Below are 19,268 nucleotides of genomic sequence, written 5' to 3' on the forward strand. Positions count from 1 at the left end.
AGGCTGTGGCAGGACCCCTGTCAGCTTTCAGCCGTAGGGCCCTACCCACCTCTCCCCCAAGCCTTCCTCCCCAGCTGCCCGGGTCACAGACTCCCACCTTTGCCATGGAGAGTCAGGAGCAGGGACAGCCTTCTGCTCCTGCTAAAAAGCAAAAGGGAATGCTGTCAACAGAGTTCAAAACCCTTTCTAAATAAGTTAGTTAAGATCTGCAGGGGGTTCTGGAAGCCACCATGGTGGTGACCGTAGTGACCTATGCCATCAGTCCAGGAGGGATACCCTCAGCTGGGGCTGCTGGGCAGCTAGTGTAGCATCAGGCTGTGCCCCTGAATGGAGCAGCCACACCAGCTGGTCACTTCTGCTCCCTCCACAGACCTTCCATTTGGTCTCCAGATCTCTAGATGCCGGAGTCTCAGGAGGTGGTACTTAGAGCCTTTCTCTTACCTCCTCTCTCTCTTCCTTGACTTATACAGGCATGGTGCTTTTAATATCATCCAAATACCCAAATCTAGACTCCCAAATTTGTGTTTCCAACAATGACCTTTTCCTGAAATCCAGGTCCCTATAGCCAACTACTCACTCACTCCCCACTGGGAAGTACATTTAAATGTACCACACTTGAGACACAACTACTGGTCTTGTCCCTCTGCCCCAATCATGCTCCCCTCAAGGCATCTTCGTCTCAGTAAATGGTAGCCTCTCCATCCAGCTGCCGGACAGCAGGTGGTTCTCCATTCTTCTGTTTCCTTCACACTCCATAGCCAAACTGTTGGCCTCACCTCCAAATTATGTCCCAAAGCATGGCCAAAGTCAATCTCAAACTCATCCTCTCTGCCTCTCTTCCTCCCTCTCTCCCTCCCTCCCTCCTCCCTCTCTTCCTTTCTCCCTCCTTCCTCCCTCTCTCTTCCTCCTCCCTCTCTCTTTCTCTTTCTTTCTCTGTGTGCTGTAATAGGAACGAGGTAAAAGAAAAATTTCTCCCCCTTATGTAGTATCTCCTTTTGAAATATTTTTATTCACTTCTTCTAACAGCAATATAGAAACACAGAATCATAAAAAATAAGATTATAAATTGTCCATCAATTACATAATAGCACTTGGTATTGCTACAGGGAGGAGACCCGGGGCTGGAGCAGGCACTCTCAAGCCTTCCCAGGCTCTCCGGGCCTCTGTGATCTCTGCCAAGTCCATGAAGGCATCACGCACTGCCGTGCACGGCGGTGTCAGTGGAGACCTTGTGGTTTACACCCAGGGTCATTGGGGATGACAGAGATGGGTAGATGATGATTAAACTGCAAACATTGTGTACATGTGGCACACCAGAAGGTGGCCCCAGGATGCTGGCGATGCAGGTGAGATTACAGGTGACGCAGAGACATCACTTGAGCCCCATAAGGCAGGGAATTCACAACACTGAACCGACCTGCCGAGTTATTTGTGTTCCCTGGTGGAATAAGGGGCTAACGGACACGGAGTGATGGAGGAGTAAGGAGACGCACCCAGTCCATCCTCCTCCACTCTCATCTCTGGTCCCCTCCCCTTTCTCCTCTGTCCTCATCCCCAAATTAAATTCTCTTGGGGTGAACAAAGCAAAAGAGCTGAGACATCTAACCTATTCCAAAAAGTGTGCCTTGATCTCTGTTTCCTCTCAGAGAACAAAGAAAGGAAGGGGACATCAGGCGAGCTGAACAACTAAATTGCCCAGTTGATGCCAATTCAATTGGACTAACCAAATTAATGAAATCAGCTTCTGTTGAATCCAATTTTTTCAACTACTGTAATGACTGATTTCTAGAAAAGGAAAAAAAAAAACCATTTTGGCATTACTTTCAGAAGATGGAATGGGTTTTCCTGCGTGGGTGTGGGTGTGAGTGTGTGTGCCTGTGTGCCTCCCCGGAGCGGGTGGCGGGTGTGGGCCTGCCTGCTCCCCTGCCGTCCCAAGGACGCGTCTCAGAGAAGCCTGGCAGGAATGTCTCGGTGGGACTGGGCAATACTAGTACATTATCCCTGAGGAGAGACGGCTTGGGGTGGAGAAAATCCCCCTCCCTTCCTGCCTGAGGGGGAGCAGGTCTAAAGGGTCGGGCGTTCCACCAAGAGGTCTCCTCTGCGGACCAGTCCTCTGGGCCTCACACTTCAGTCACTGCTCAGAGTCAGGCAGAAAACACATCTTAGCTATGTTGCTCTACCTTCTGTGAAGGAAGCATAATGCTTCTGGCTCTTTGACGTCACCAGAAAGAGAACAAGTTCTTTTCTAACTAGGGACCACTCATTCATGTCCTCCCACTGCCAGCCCATCAAAGAAGAACAACCTTTCCAATGTGGGTCAGAGCGTGTGTGTGTGTGTGTGTGTGTGTGTGTGTGTGTGTGTGTGTGTTGTGCATGGGCCCAGAGAGACTCTACGGGAAGATGAAACACGAAAGAACATCAGGACACCTTACTTCGACTATGGAAGTGTGATGGGTAACACGTGTTCTGTGGGTCCAATTTACAGGCATTGCTCTAAGTTGGACCCAAATATTCAGGACTGCAAAGTGAGAAGTACACTTGGGGGCTGCATGAGGTGGAGTGTAGAGGGCTTGGCAGTTGGTGGGTTTGGCAAAGCATTAGGACCATATCTGGGGTTCAAGTTCCTTGATATATGATCTGTCTTGACATTCTCAATAATGATTTAACCTGTTGGCTGTCTGTAGCCACTAAAGAGTTGCATAATCTGAGGGAAGTCATCCTCTTTCCCTGGCTTCACTTTACTCCTTTATGCACAAGGAGGCTTGAACCAGGTGACGTCAAAAGCCACCCCCCGCTGGCTGGAGAACCTGCACCAGGTGGCGTTCTGAGGCTAACTTTCCTCCCTGTTGAGGCCTCGGTCCTCGCCTTGCTCATCCTCATGCTTGTCATCAGGGAGAACCTTTCAAGTCAAATCCTGAACTACTGCACTTGACCTACCCAACTAGTGTCACCATGTGGACAAAAATCAAACAGCTCTGAACACGTTAGCAACAGATTAGTAACAGTCTGATTCAATTGAAATTAGTGGTTTAAATCAGGCACAGAATGTCAGAGGAGGCTCAGGGTGAGCTCCTGAGCTTCCTCAAGTCGTTCTGGGGAGAGCAGGAAGGGGACAAAGGTGACGCCACCAGGAGAATTTGGTGCTGGGAAATCCATTGACAGACTTGCCTGGTTCACTCGGGCACTCCCCTGGAGGAGCAGGGTGACGGCAAAGGGGCTCTTTGGAGATTGGGATTGGTGTGTGGGGCCAGGGAAGGCAGCAGAGAGGACATCCGTGTTTGCTCCGCCCCCGTGGCCCCCGTGTGTCCTGGCACACACTAGAAACAATCGACACAGCCCTGGTTGTGCCAAGGTCTAAGACTGACAGGAGCCTGGACGGCCGCTCAGCAGAGAAGCTGGCGATGGCTATGGGGCCTGTGTTCCCAAGCTCCACTTTGTCACTCCTTCTGGTTTTCCTTTCCTCCTGGGTCCCTGTCAGGGCTGCTGAGTCACCTGTCTATGGTGAATCTGAGCCAGTACTTAGAGGACAGCAAGGGCAGATGGGCTCATCTGAGGTACCTAATCACCTCCTCCCTGGGGGCTCAGTGCCCTTGGGTAAGTTTTCTGCAAGAACCATAGCATTTGGTGGCCCCTCTTTGGGATCTCAGATCATAGCACCAGTGATTCTGAGGAAACGGGAATGCGGGTTAGTGAGGGGAGGATGGAGATGCGTCATGCTAGGAGCCGGGTCTCACTGAACATCTGGATGGAGTGGCCCTTCTGCAGAACGCTTTGGGTCACGGACAGTCAAGGGGTTGTGGGGCTCCACAGCCGGGCCCCCTGACAGAGCACCTGCCATGGGTCTGAGGGCCCATGGTACACCAACCACAGGGAAGCCCTGCCCCTGGGGAGACTCACTCAAGGTGATGCAACCTCCATGCCCTCCCCGCCTCCCAAACATTCTGTTCTGGCTCCTCTGACACCTTCTAGGGCTTCTCAGCACAGAGAGAACCTCCTGGAGTTGATATTCATCTTGGTGACTCCAATGAGCTTGAGTGGGGTGGAGAGACTGAAGGAGGAGGCCAGCGGAGAGTCGCAGAAGAGATCAGACAGCTCGTCCCGTTCCTCTAGCTCGTAGGTGGCATCATTGAGCATTCTCCTATGTAGGTCACAGGTCTGCTCGATCTTCAGCTTGCTGATGTCACTGCGCAGGCGCATGAGCTGTCTGGCCAGCTGCTGATCCTGTAGCCGCATCTCCATCTGGAAGGGAGGAAGGGAGGCATCAGCAAAGAGGTGGGCTGGGGTTGCAGCTCCATAGTCTCTGACAAACACAGACCTGCTGATGGGAGACCTAATTAATGGCTTGTACCACCAGCTGGTCTACCTGGAGATACTGGCATACTCCCTGCTCAGGAAGGTGAAAAGATACACACAGCAAGATGACAAATGGAGACAGACAGTTTCCTCCAACAACACTTCATGCCAGGCTAGATTCTATGTCTAAATACTTCTGGAAGAGGCACCTGTCTGTCCTGGCTTAAAGGTTCAGTCTCATTGTTAACAGACACACATGGGTAGAGTAAGAGTATAAAGGAATGCACGGGAGTGGTTTAAGTACCAAACTGAGAAGGCTGATTACCTCTGGGTGGGAAGGAAAGAAGGTGGTTAAGGAAGGTTTATGGGGGCTTCAGCTTTATTGGTAATATTTCATACCTTATGTTGGGTAGTGGGTCTACTGTTAGATCATTCTTTAAATCTTTAAACATTTTAAAATGACTGCAATATGTTTTTTTTTTTCCAAACATTTTATCTATTTGAGAGAGAGAGCAAATAAGAGAGAGCATGAGAGGGTAGAAGGTCATAGGGAGAAGCAGACTCCCTGTGCAGCTGGAAGTCCGATGCAGGACTCGATCCTAGGACTCTGGGATCATGACCTGAGCTGAAGACAGTCGCTTAACCGACTGAACCACCCAGGTGCCCTGTAATATGTTTTTAAAAATATTTAATTAATTTATTTATTTGAGAGAGAGAGAGAGAGAGCAAGCAGGAGGAGGGGCAGAGGAAGAGGGAAAGAGAGAATCCTCAGACTCCCCGCTAAGCCCAATTCAGAGTTCATGACCATGAGATCATGACTTGAGCTGAAGCCAAGAGTTGGACGCTGAACACACTGAGCCACCCAGGTGCCCTTCCTGTAGTATTTCTTAATAAAGTTTCAAAAAAACCAAACAAATATGTAAATATATGCTAATATTCACTGAATGTTTTACTATGAACCAGGCATTGTTCTTAGTTCTTCAGGTATGTATTAGTCGGCTCAGGCTGCCATATAAAACACCACAGACTGGCAGGCTTAACCAGTAGACATTTATTTTTCATAGTTCTCGTGGTCAAGAAGTCCAAGATCAAGGGGTGGGCTGATTCTATTCTTACTGAGGACCTTCTCTTGGCTTGCAAATGGCTACCTTCTTGCTGTATCCCCACATGATGGAGAGAGAAAGCTCAGCTTTCCTTCTTTTCAAAGGGACATTAATTTCATGATGGGGGCCCCACACTTATGACCTCAAAATCTAATTACCTCCTAAAGGCCCACCTCCAAATACCATCACACTGGGGGCAAGGGCTTCAACATATGAATTTGGAGGGGTGGGGCACAAAGATTCAGTCTATAGTGGGTACATCAACATGCTACAGTTACTCTTCACTACAACTCTGTTAAGTAATATCACCATCATCATCCACAAGTTAAGAGATGAGGAGGCAGCAACTCATGAAATCAGTCACTGTGTCAAATCACAAAGGGCAAAAATGGCAGAGTTGCAATGAGAAACCCAGACAAACAGACTCAAGAGCCCAAGCCACTGACAAGGCACTCCCAATTTTGGCTCAGGTCATAGCTTTGGGGTCCTGGGATCCATGCTTATTGGGGAGTCAGCTTGAGTTTCTCTCCCTCTCCCTCTGCCCCTACCCCTGCTCTCTCTCTCTCTAAAATAACTAAATAAATCTTCAAGAATATTTTATTGATTTAGAATAGCAAAAAGTAATGATGGCAGACTCATCAAAGGGCAGCTGGTTATCCATTCATTTGTTATGGAGCCCTTAGTCATGCCTGAAAGTGGGCTAGGTGTTGTCTGAAACCCTTCTGAAGGGGATGGTCATCAGATTTGTCTGAAAGACAATGTCAGCTCGCACCCATTGCTTTATCTAATATGGTCTTCGAGGAGTTATTTTATTTTATTTTATTTATTTATTTGACAGACAGAGATCACAAGTAGGCAGAGAGGCAGGCAGGGAGAGAGAGGAGAAGCAGGCTCCCTGCTGAGCAGAGAGCCTGATGCGGGGCTTGATCCCAGGACCCTGAGATCATGACCTGAGCTGGAGGCAGAGGCTTAACCCACTGAGCCACCCAGGTGCCCCTTGAAGAGTCTTGATTGAACCATTTCTCTGGGGTATTTTCTAATTTGAAGATAGAGCTCTTTGAAAAGATAGGAACTTCATGGTTTAGGTTTGAACTCTGGGCCCAGGAACTGGATCTTAGATCTGAAAAGATCCTTTGAAGTTGGAAAGTTTCAGGTTTGAGCAGGTGTCTGGGAGTATCTGTGAGATGGGATCTGTAGTGGTGCCTGTTGGGGGAAAAGGTCTGTTTTTCTAGGGCTAATAGATCCAGACAGAGGTCAGAGGACAATTTAGGGTTGAAATCCCATCAGCTTTAGTTGGACAGAGGGGTGAGTGTAAGGCACGTGTCCAGTTCTCTTTGGTGGGGCCAGTTCACACACTCACTGAGCTTGGATTCATTCAACTCCGCATAAAGGAAAGAAGAGAAGTAAGACCACACTTCCCATGGGGCTGAGGATTCTGCCCATTCTACTTGTTTGTGCCCCAAGGACCATGAGGGGGACTGGAAAGCTGCTGTTTTCCAAGCAAACCCTGGTTCTGAGGGCACCTCAGTGTGAATATCTGCCCCAGGAGTCACTCAGAGTATCTGTTGTACTATGATCCCTGAATGTCAGTCCGCTGCAGCATCTGATGCTCAGAGAAACAGTGTTCCAACACCACCGGGAAAATTGGCCCTGTTGGCCCTATTCTCACTCACTAAGGATTTCCCAAGGGTGACTCTGTATCTTGAACACTAATTAGAGCCCCGCCCCCTCCCCCCGCCCTTAAGAGGTAACTGCTGTAATCAGACCATATCCAGACAGAAATGAGCTCCCACAGCTAAAAAAATAAAAATAAACAAAAAACAAAAAACACCTAAGCAAAATGTGCAGTCTCCCTGCTGCCCCACCCCTAGAATTTTTGTTTGAGAGAAAGAGAGAGAGAGAGAGAGAGAATGATAGAAGAGAGGTCAGCAGGAGAACAGACTCCTTGCCTAGCAGGAAGTCGGAAGTGGGACTCGATTCCGGGACTCCAGGATCATGACCTGAACTGAAGGCAGTTTTTTAACCAACAGAGTTAAAAAAGGCACCCTAGAATTTTTTTTCATTTTTTTTTTCATTGTGGTAAAATACACAGAACATCAAATTTTTACTGTCTTCATCACTGTTAAGTGTACAGCTCAATGGCATTAAGCATATCCTCACTGATATGCAACCATCTCCACTATCTACCTGCAGATCTCTTCACCTTGTCAAACTGAAACTCTGTCCCCGTTAAACAACTCCCCCCCCCCCTTCCCACCCCCATCCCCCCCACCTCCAGAACCACCATTTCACTTTCTGTCTTTATGAATGCGACTGCCCCACCTGCCTTATGTAAGTGGAATCTCACAGAATCTGTCCTTTTGTGACTGGCTTATTGCACTTAGCCTCATGTCTACAAGGTTCGTACAGGTTAAGAGGCTTTTTAGATTTTAACCTTTGCAGAAATGTTTAGCGAACGTAAGTAAGTCTTCAAGGCTCCTGCTTGCAGTAAGTTGGAAGAATGGCAGCTCCTGAGGAAGGTGGGAGAGCTGGGACGGGGTCTGGCTGAGGGGATGGAGGCCCTCCTGCCTTTTCCGTCTTCTCTGCCAAGGAGGGTGTTCAGGCAGCGATGGCCTCACATCCCATCTTCTGCCACATACTGTCAGGTGCAGTGGAAGCATAGCTTTAGATGAGAGCTATTTCGATTTGTCTTCCGGAAGAGGAAACAGAAGAAACCAACACAGAGAAGTTTAAGGGACTGTCTGGGATTGGCCAGCCAGGGTGTGGTGCACTCGGATCACCCCGGGGCCCATCAGAGCCCATCAGGCCTCTCCATGGCTTCCGCTGACCTGGAGGTGGGGTGGATCCCAGAAGCAGTGTGAAGTGGGAAATCCATTGCTCTGGGGTTAGACTCTTGGTGCCAGTGGAACCCGCTCTTTACTAGCTATGTGGCTTTGGGTGAGTCACTAACACTTCCTGAACTCCTGTCTCTTCTTCTAGAGAGAAGGGATCCTGTTTATTCCAAGGACTATGAGAAGCATAGCAGACAATGAGTGAAAGCCAGGTGAGCTGAACGCTGCCAAAGGTAAGAGGTTCACCTTTAAGTTCTTTCTCTGGGCCTAGGTGCAGAATGTGGAAACTGGCCAGAACCTCCCACTTTTAAGACTTCATTAAAACAACTGAGATGCTGGCCCTAAAACCTGGTCCCGGTGACTCAATGATCAGTGTGGGTTAATGCTCTCCTTGGCAAAGACTCCACTGTAGGATGTGCTGATTTCTAATCTCCCTGCCCAGGGTGGCCTGTTGTTCCTGTACAATAGAGGCTCTTGCTGGATTCTCGGAGGAGTGCCCACAGTGGCTGTAATCCTGTAATTAGGGCATAGTACTTGGTGAAAGGGGGAGAAATGTCAGTGTGTGGTGGCTGTTAGCACATTGTAGTGACAGGGCGTGTTCCCACTGGGTGAGGAAGCCCAGGAAGGAGAAGGCGGCCGATTGATGGCCTGGCAGCAACCGCGGTGCTTGGCTATAGCCAACCCAGGTAGGCTGGCCAGCTGCGGAAATTCATGGAAGGACCTCATGGGAGAGGGCTCTGCTGGGAGGTCTCTGGGGCCAAGTCTCAGGGGGAGTTAGAAGACAGGCTGACTCCCGCCTCTAGGCTGGGTGAGTGAAAGCCGACATTGCAGTGAACTGATAGGAAGAACAGTGAGGCAGTTCCTCAAAAAATGACACACAGGATTGCCACATGACCCAGCAGTGCCTCTTGTGGTTAGATCCCTGCAAGAATGGAAAGTAGGGGCTTGAACATTAACTGGTAGCTCTGTCCATAGCAGCGTTATTTACAAGAGGCAAAGGGTGGGAGTAACCCATGTGTCCATGGATGGATGCAGAGATAAACAAAATACGGTCTGCCCATACAATGGCGTGTCCTTCCGCCATCTTGACATATCATGGGAGACCTCGAGGATGATATGGAAGAGAGAAGCCAGCCACAAAAGGCACAAGTACTTTACAATTCCACTTACATGACATACCTAAGTAGTCAAACTCGTAGAGACAAGAGAATTGAATGGGGGTTGCCAGGAGCTGGGGGGATAGGGGAGTGTGTGTTTACTGGGGACAAAGTTTTGGTTGGGGAAGAAGAAAGCCTTTCTGGAGATGGATGGTGGTGAGCACCACAGCACAAGGCTGTGAATGTACCTAATTAATTATACACTTAAAAATGCTTAAAATGGTAATTTTATGTGATATACATGTATTTTACCACCATTAAAGAAAGAACAAAAGCTACACATTTGGGGGGGGGGGGTCACTCCGACCTGGTTTGCTCAGGACCTTCCTGGTTTTAGCTTCCCAAGTCCCACATCCTAGAAGTCTCTGCGGCCCCGGGCACGTGTGGATGTTGCAGGCGTTGGCGAGGAGGACTTGTCCTGGTCAGCCAGAGGCCCGTCTCTCTGTGGGATACGTTCTTTAACATGGGTGGCACTGGGAATCCCCCAGACCCTGAAGGAGGTGGCATGGTCTGGGAGGTTGAAGGCTTCTCTGAGGTAGGTCGGAGGAGCAGTGACCAGAGAAGGAGAGGCTCAGACCAACTGCCGAGGAGAGAGTATTTTGTTCTTTGGCAGCGGCCCCAGGAGCGTTTGGGAGAAGCGGCATTTTTGTGGCAATTTGGATGATTTGCTCCCTTCCTCAGCACCCCTTGCCCACTTGCCCTGTGTTCACTTGCTCAGTCTAAAACCCTGAATGACACCTTGGCATTCCAGGGAAGCCAGCATGTCTGTTTCTTGAATAAAGTCTTAAACGTGCGAGGTTCGGCTGATACCTTTATTCCTAGTTGCCCATAGGATGTGCTAGAACACTTTCTTGGGTCTGCTCTCTGCAGGTCTAAAATGCCCTGAAGATTTAAGGAGTTTGAAAAAATACAAAAGGCACATAACCAGCAGACCTTTGGGAGCACAGAAGCAATTCTTCTGAATGTGCTGCCTTTGCTCCCCACAGCTCCTGCTTCCTAAAGCGAGTGCCAGTGCATGGCCTGTGGGACACACCCTCCTCTCTCCATCACCGGGCCTCCCCAAAGTCCTGTTCCTGACCCGCTTTGTTTTCTTCACTTTCTGGACAATCGTGCACCTTTGCCCCTGAAAGCTTCTGTTTTCTTGATTTGGAGAAACAACAAGATGGGGACCAGGGCTTGAGACTTGGCCCTGTGCACCCCTGCCAGCACATCTGGGCAGAGGTTTGCAAATCTATCTCTAAAGCTTACCCCAGAGAAGACCCTATGCCCACGGCAAACCAGAGGAGCCATGGATGAGCAAGACTGAGTCCCACAGGGATTAGCACAGGTCCCAGAAGACACAAAGAATTCCAAGGTGATCAAGGGCATTTCATTTAATCCCTACTTCTGAGGCTCAGATCTAAGCCACCCTAGCCCCACAGTCACAATTAGGCTCTGACTGATGTTGACAAGAGACAGAGTAGAAAAATCCAGGCCATTTTCAGAGTAGAAAAATCTGGGCCATTTTCTCAGTTGCGCATGAAAGGACAGAACGCACTGTATTCTCTACAAGACTTCATTCTTGAACCTTAGAAGTAGTTTTTGTAAGCTGCGTGGTGATTTATATAACTTAACCGAAAGGTCCGGCTTATTGTTTTCATCAGTGCTGGGTAGGAACACACTTAGAAGCCTGGAGAAAATATTATTCATTATTTGATCTTGGGTTTGGCCTCTGAGAAAGAGCCAGAATAATGCTGTTAGGAAAGCAAGTAAGTAGTGTCACTGAAATGTGCTGCTAGAGGCAACTTTAGGGTCTGGGAAAAATTAAAAAATATTTTTTTCTAACACCCCTAGAAACCAAACTGGGGATTGATTTTCCAGCAAAGCTGTTGACTTGAGAGGAGGCTGGAACATGCTTCTCAAAGGTCTCTACTCTGGCAGCAGGAGACCACTCTTTCTGGCAAAGGAGAGGCTGTGCTCATGGCTGCCACTCTGATGCCACTGGCCTTGGGCAGGTGCCAGGCTGTCCCTGGCCCAGGGTGTGGGTGGGCGGAAGGGTACCATGGCTCCCATTGTCTGGGCAGAAGATAACCATCTGTCTCAGCTCCTCCAAGGGGCTCTTGTGCCTCCTTGGAGCCACTGTCTAATGGGAGGGAAAGTTTGAGCAGAGCCCAGAGCCAGAGAAGAGAGCAGGACCCTGCAAGGGTCTGTCTGTCCTCTGTGGCAAGAGTCAAACTCTACATATATGATCAGGCCTTTGATTTTCAAACTTGGAAGGTCCTAGACCAAACTGTGTCTTCACTCACAACACTGGCCTTTAAAAAGGACAGCCTGATGCACCCTGAAGAGCCCCTAGATCTGTCCCCAGAGGCTCTGGGTTCCAGTTTGCTTTGGTCTGAATGTTTGTGTGACCCCAAAATTCACACGTTGAAACCCTCATGCCCAATGTGATGGTATTTGGAGGTAGGGCCTTTGGGATGCGCTTAAGTCATGGATGGGATTGACACTCTTATAAGAAACTCCAGAGAGATCCCTCCACCTCTTCTTCCACCATGTGAGGACTCAGCAAGAAGTCTGTGACCTGAAGAGGGCCCTCTCCTGACCGTGCTGGTCGCCCGATCCTGGCCTTGTAGCCTCCAGACTGTGAGAATTTGGTGTCTGTGGCTGAGAAGCTACCCAGGATGCGGTATTTTGTTGCAGTAGCAGCAAGAGACTAAGACACAGTCCTAGATCAGCCTCTAGTGAGATGAGTGGCTCTGGGCTATGGTGTGACCCCTTTATGGAAAGGGGATGCTGATCCCCTTCCCCTACCTGATAAGACTGCCTCCTGGACATGAGGTGGGCCTGGAAGCTCCACACCCAAGAGAGGAATCCTGTGTCCTTTGAGTGAGAGCAGAAGAGATGGGCGCTGTGGTCGTGTTGGGAAGGACAACTCCCCTCCCACTGTCTGCCCTGGGCCCTACACTCAAGAGCCTAATGGACAGGTCTCCCCACTCTTCAAACCTTTCAGAGGTACCACCAGCCCTCCTGGCTCCCTTGGTCTCTCCAGCCTCAGCTCTCCCATTCTGAGCCTCTTTCCCTCCAAGTCAGTCACACTGGGTCCTTACTCCCTCCCCTAGAATACTTCTTCCCTTCCCTATCATCCTTCAGGACCAGCCCTTGCCCCTAAACCCTGCAGATTGGGTCACACTCCCCACCATGGGTGCCTCCTACCACAGTACTTACAGGCTTAGTTGACTCATGTGTCCCCCCACCAGGTGGCAAAACACCAAGGAGAAATGACTACCCTGTATTCACCAGGCCCATCCCAGTGCCTGGTGCATAGCTCTGGTGCTCAAAAGCCATTTGTTGAGTGAATGAATGAATGAATGAATGAAAGGAAGGAAGAAAGAATGAGTCCATCCATGGATGATACCTCCCCAGAGCCATGTTTTGATTTTCTCCAGGGGGCCTTTCCCATCGTTCTCACCCAGGCTGCCCTCCAGGCCTGTGGAGAGGCAGTGAATAGTATGAACAGAGCACTGGCTTGTGGGTTCAAAGTCCTTCATTGACCACTCGCTGATGGTGCAACGCTGGGCAAGTTGCTCAAGCTGTCTGAGCTTCGATTTCCTTATCTGTGAAATGGGCATAATCATAATGTCTGCTCTCGAGAATGACATGAGTAACACACATATAAGACACTCTGTATAGGACATGAGGTTCCATAAGCATTAGTTCCACTTTAGCCTCCGGAACTGCAGAGCTAAGCAATTAGTTATTTCCCGTTTGTCACTCTTATCTCTCCCACTAAGTCAGAGGAGTCTTTGAGTGCCGAGGTCTGGTATCATTCCTCTTCCCTCATCAGCAGGGCCCGGAGTAGAGCTGGTTGCCAAATCATGCTTCCCACACACTTCACAGATTATTACTGACACCTAACACCTGTGTCGCTCCTCACACTTAGGCACAGCCGAGTGGGGCTGGCAGGGTAGCGTTAACGTCCCCCTTATCACGTGTCTTATCAGGGTTCACGGAGCTGGTAATGCCCAAGTGCTTCAGGATTTGAAATGGAGGCAGGGGACCCTCCCAGGTGGGGCGTTCTCAGTTTGGCCGGTGCGGGTCTTCCCCAACTTCCTGGCCAGTGCCCTGGACAGCCAGCAGGGGCCTCGCAGAGCTGTGCCGCTCCTGGCAAGCTGCTGGAGAAAGGTCACAAGGCAGACTGCAAGGAGAGCCTAGCTCCCTGGCCTCTCTGAAGCAGGATGTCCTGCTGGGGTGTCTCTGGGTGGGAGAGCTGCCAGAGAGGGGACCCCATGCAGGGCTGGGTGCCTGCTCCCCCCTGAGCCCCTTGCACTGCCTTCACACTGTATCTACAGGGAGCACTATCGGTCCCGGGTGGGGGTGGTGCCTCCTTAAGACATTGCCTTGGAGATCAGGCAGCTGTGGCCAGGGCACATGAAGGGGGGGGCCGAGGCGCCCTGACTTCCGTGGAGAGCCCCGAGAAGACCCCTAGAGCACACCTTTTGGGACTTCTAGACTTCTCCTGGGTTCTGGGCTTCCCAGCTTGGAGACGGACAGAGTGGGAGTTTCACACCAGAGGCTGAGCAAGCCCACGAACCAGCCAGAAACACTGGCTGACCACGAGTGAAGACCACTGCTTCTGGGCCAAGAGCTCTCTGGGGCTGGGGCTTGTATGAGTAATCAAGGCTCCGGGGCACCTGGAGGTTCTATATATAGATTCTCACAGTGCCTTCAAGAGGAAGTGAAGCTAATCTATTCTCTGCCCCACCTTCCAGGCATGACTGAGGCCATTTCGCTCTCCAAAGTCATTTCACACTCCATTAACCTGGAGCCTGCCTCCTTAGAAAGAACAGATGGTTTGGGCCTCATCTGCCTGAGGGAACTCGCAGCAGCCTAGGGCCGCTGGGGTGAAAGCAAAACCCACCTCGGGAGAGTATTTGCTGCACCTGGGAAGCGGCTGTGACCCAGCTACCCCCATCAGAGTCCAGAGTTAGGGCCCTAGTCAGGGCTGCTCCCCTCCCCGACACACCCCAGGAGCTTAGTAAGGTCACCAACTGGTGAGTGCTGTGGAATGTGGCCAGCGGTGGCCCTGGGGCTGCTGGCAGAGTGTGAGCTGAGGAGGGGGTGGGATGGAGAGGGCTGGGCAGCGAGCCCGGGACAGCTGACTGATGGGCACTCACAGGATCCCTCTGCGCATCTCCTCATTGAAAAACAAGAGTGATCAGCCCCTTGGTTCCTTCCTGCTCTAGCATGTGGCGGCTCTGTGCATCCTTCTAGCTAGCGCTGTAAGAACTAGCTCTACCAGAGAGGATCGTCCTCAGCCGCTGGTGCTGGCGGGCATGCCTGCCCTTCGGGGGAACAGTGAGGGAGGCAGAGAAGCCAGGAATGCCCACTGGCTTGGGAGTCTCCTTCTCCCCGATTGCTCCTGAGTGCCAGGCCCTCGGTGCAGATGGTGCAGACGTGGAAACCGTTTCCCCTGCAGACGGCTCAGCCGCCTTAAGTGAGCCTCTCTGTCAGCTTTCTGTGGCTTTTGCCTGCTCACTGGTTGTGTCTGGCTCAGGCCCGTGCCCAGGGACATGACCAACAACCCCCTTTGGACAGTGCTCGGGTTTTTTTGTTTTGTTTTGTTTTGTTTTTTATCTATTTATTTATTTTTGGCCCTGGCAGAGGCTTGGGGACAGGGGTGGGTCCCGAAGCTTATAAAATAACACATCCTTCAGAAAGGGGATGTTCAGCCCAAGGGGATGTCTCAATCTTGAACAATTCTCTCTGAACCTCTGTGCCACCAGACCCGGCCCGTCTATATTAGAATAATGAAGACTTCTCCAAGGGAGAGGGGAGTTCTTGGAAAAAGTGCAAAATCGAGCAAACTTTGGAGAATAACATCCTAGAACTCCAGGAGTTGAGAGGATGTGTTGAACGAGCCTAAAACCTCATGAAATACAAAGTAGATTCAAGCTCATTCGATCCCAGGAGCAACCGATGGTGTAGCAGCCATTCAAAGCAGGGGTTCTGAGGTCAGTCCGCTCTGGGTTCAACCCTCCCACCCTGCTGGTTGATCTTGGCCAAGTTACTCTACCTCAGTTTTCCCATCTGCAAAATGGGAACAGTGCCTGCCTTAAAAGAGCACTGTATGAATGTTGTGATGACTATAAATGTTCACAGGACATTTAGTGCAGAGACCCTGACTATCTTGGTAGGTATTTATTATATACACTCTGCTACGTAGGTATTTATTAGATCATTTTACAATGACAAAACCTGGGGCTAGGTTAATCGGTTTTCCTAAAGTTACACAGCTAGGGTATGGTAGAACCTGACTGGAAGTCTGGTTTAGTCACAAATTTTATGCTTTTCCCACCCCACCTGTGTCTGGTTGGTGACCCAGTTACATTAGAAGCCCCCACAGGCACTTGTAAATTTCCTGACACCACCACAGATTAATGGAATCTGAATTTCCATGGAGAGTTGGGAGGGAGCTGTAATTTTTTTTTTTTTTAGAGATTTTATTTATATGTCAGAGAGAGAGAGAGCACAAGCAGGGGGAGTGGCAGGCAGAGGGAGAAGCAGGCTCCCCACTGTGTAAGGAGACCGATGAGGGACTCTATCCCAGGACTCCAGGATCATGACCTGAGCCAAAGGCAGATGCTTAACAGACCAAACCACTCAAGCACTCCAGGATCTGTATTTTTTAACAAATGCCCTGGATACCTTTTCCAACACTTACTACACATTAACATATGGTGTAGTTATTATAACCTGAGGGGTGCCCCTCAGAGGAATTGGGTTTTCCTTATTATTGGAAAAATGTGAATTGGAAATAAGGAGCCGCTTAATGTCAATCACACTTAAAGACAGGGATTTGGTTGTGAAGGTAGGGATTTGTCTATTTCCTCTTAGTTAATTTGATTGTCCACTGTGCCTGGCACACAGTGACCACTCAATGTGCACCTCAGCTTCCCAAAGCATTTTGGAACTGTATTTATTATACCTCTAGCATAGTTCTTATCACACTGTGTCACTGTGTTTTGTGTTTGTCTCCTCTACAAAAGGGAGAACCCCATAAAGGCAGGAACCCTGTCCCATTCACCCTGGCCCCCACCTGCACCCAGCTCCTGATTTCAGGCACTCTGTGAGCTCTGGATATAATGGATGAATGGAGGATTGGATCAAAGTATCCCCCTACCACCACCCTGCCTGTCTCATACAGCCCCAGGGCTGCCTTCTGCTGCTATTCTGGGTGGGTACTCCCATCAGGCCTCTGCTCCTGTCTTCCACCTCCCTCTCCTTTCAACTGCAAGACACTTAAGGAAAGGAAAGGGGCAGGACCTGATTCTCAGAGTTGGCTTCATCTCACTGGCCAATGGTCCCTACCTCATCAGCCCTCACTGTGACTGGGGAATTTCTGTGGATCCAGGTGTCAATTTTCTTATTTTAGTCTAGGAGAGTCTATGCCTTTCTTAAAACCTGCAGATTATAAGGTGAGGAACGTGTACCAATTACATTGGCAAGACAGAGAGGAGCTTGGAACTTTTCTTTCTTTTACCTTTCATTTTAAAATATTTTTTCTTCCTAGTGGTATATAATGCATTCCTATTTTGGAAACCTCAGAAGCTATAGAAAAGTTCAAAGAATAATATTGGCATTCAGAAATAAAGGTCACTGATGTTTTGTCCCATTGCCTTTGCTGGTGACTTTGTTTGTAAATACTTTAGTAAAGACTGAAGTGTTACTAAAGTGTGTGGCCAGATTACTAGAACAGTCTTCCTCCTGCAGATTGCTCATGCCAGGCAGGCTGAAAGCTCCCAGGTACACTGAGAAGACTCAGAGTTGGGCAAAGGAACAGCCAGACTAGAAACTCTGGGGACTTGAACCCCAGCTCAGCCAATACCTCTCTGGATGGCTCTGAGCATATCCTTATCATAGAATGGCCACAGCTTTCCCAGACCCTCCTACACGGTGGTTGTGAGGCATTGCTCACCCTTTACAGGTGTCCTGTTCCGTAATTAGCAGGGTTTTATTTATGTATTTCCTTTAAAGATGTTACTTATTTATTTGACAGAGAGGGAGAGAGAGAGGGTAAGCAAACAGGAGCAGGGCTACCAGCAGAGGGAGAGGGAGAAGCAGACTCCCCTACTAAGCAGGGAGCCCAATATGCAGGACTGATTCCAGGACCTTGGGATTATGACCTGAGCCAAAGGCAAACCTGAGGCGAAGCCCAACTGACTGAGCTACCCAGGTATCCAGCAGGGTTTTAAATACAGGCTTTTGGACAACTCCTGGCCTCACCAACTAGAACACCGAGAGTGTCAGTACCTATACCTAGTACAAAGGTAAGCGATCTGGATCCAGAGCCCAGAGATGTGGGTCTTTGTCCTTGTTTGGCCATATCTTTGCATGTGACCTTGGGCAAGTCACTTAACCTCTCTGATTTCAGGCTTAGTATCTTTCTGAGTCTCAGTCTTCTCCTCTGTAAAATGGGAATAGCAAGTACCTCCAAGGCTTCTCCCAGGATACTGTATGTAAAAGTGCTTTGGGGACAATACCATGCTCCCTAGACAGGAGGCAGGACCACGACGATCATCAAACGATGCTCGGTGTGTTTGAATTGCCACTTGGCCGTATCATTCAGTGGAAATGGGTAACACTGGCCTTGTTGGACATGCCTGGGACACACCAGTCATGTGCTTGCCAAACAGGCAGCAGAGGCAAGAGCGGCTTAATCAGGAGATGCTGAAATCAAGCTGTGGCCACAGATAGGGCCAGCCAACTTCAAGTCCATGACCTGCCACAGCAGGTCCTAGAATTACTAAAACTTGTCAGGTTCCTCTTCCCTTTTTCTAACAACCATAAACACATTTTGGGGGGCTTTCTGTGGGTATCAAACACCTGCATGAAACTACAAGAAAAATATTTCTCACGCCCAAGGATTCTGGCCCCAAAGACAAACCCTGAGGAAGCAGGACCATTCTGTTTTGTTTTTAGTTTTGGCACCGCACAGGCCAAGTGGAAGATTTTCCCCCATTTCTTTATCTGTCAGGTTGGCAAGGGGAACATTTTAGCAGGGTTGAAGAGAGGAGACAAGGGAGTGTCCCTTTCCCCCTTGTGCTTCAAGCTCTGGGACAAAGCACAGAGGTTTGTGAAATGTTCTGAATTCCAGACTCAGCTAGAGGGCCGAGTCCCACATGATCTGGGGCGTGCCCTTTCTAGCTCACTCTTTCCTGGAGGACTACCCCTACGTCTTGGCCACCTAGTGAGGCGGCCCCAAAGGCAAGGACCTGAGGCTGGGACTTTCTGACCACATAAGCAGTCTGGAATAGGCAGAGATGCACGACGGCCACTGGACTGGGCTCTGGGTCCATTTCTTGCACAGAGAGGCTGCAACCCTGCCTGTCGTAAGCAGATGGCGACAGGGTCCCTGGATACTTGGGGAAAACCAAAGGTCAGGACTTCCTAGCTTGGAGGAGCAATGCCGACAGTGTTTGAGAAATCTCCACCTTCCTCGTATCCTCCAATACATGAGACTGGGAGAAAAAGTCTGCTCTGCTTACAGGTCCCTGGAGCGTGTCAGGAGTGACTTGTTGTTTTCCCTTAGATGAGAGCAGAGAGGGTGAGTGAATCCCTGAGGGAGCTCATAGGATCCTTTCTTGGCTTGGAAATGAGATCCAGGCAGTCACTCTCTGCCTTTGAGCTGGCCTCGGAGAAGACAGGGGGTGGACTAGCCCGTCTGTCCGGACCCAGCATGGCCTGCCCCTGAAAGGGTCAACAAGGACAACAAACACCTCCCTGGTTTTATTAACAGTGCCTGGGACAGCCCTGGGGTAATCACAGAGTCATTTGGGGCCTGCCCACTGCTGGGCGCAATCTACTCCGGGGCCAAAACTTCCAACAAAGGGAGGGTTTGGCTTCCG

General features: G+C 49.8%; 1 protein-coding gene across 2 annotated transcripts in view; it reads right to left on the reverse strand.

Annotated features, from left to right (window-relative positions):
- Positions 1-3,925: 3,925 nt before the first annotated feature.
- FAM167A (family with sequence similarity 167 member A) overlaps positions 3,926-19,268 on the reverse strand; it is a 39,854-nt gene continuing 24,511 nt past the window's right edge. For both annotated transcript variants that reach the window (XM_032855743.1, XM_032855744.1), the window contains exon 4: positions 3,926-4,239. In XM_032855743.1, the coding sequence (XP_032711634.1) occupies positions 3,976-4,239 (264 nt within the window). In that variant the 3' untranslated portion in view covers positions 3,926-3,975. The remainder of the gene's footprint in view (positions 4,240-19,268) is intronic.

This window comes from Lontra canadensis, unplaced genomic scaffold (assembly GCF_010015895.1).
Source record: "Lontra canadensis isolate GAN:19392208 unplaced genomic scaffold, GSC_riverotter_1.0 scaffold10, whole genome shotgun sequence".
Classification (NCBI taxonomy): domain Eukaryota; kingdom Metazoa; phylum Chordata; class Mammalia; order Carnivora; family Mustelidae; genus Lontra; species Lontra canadensis.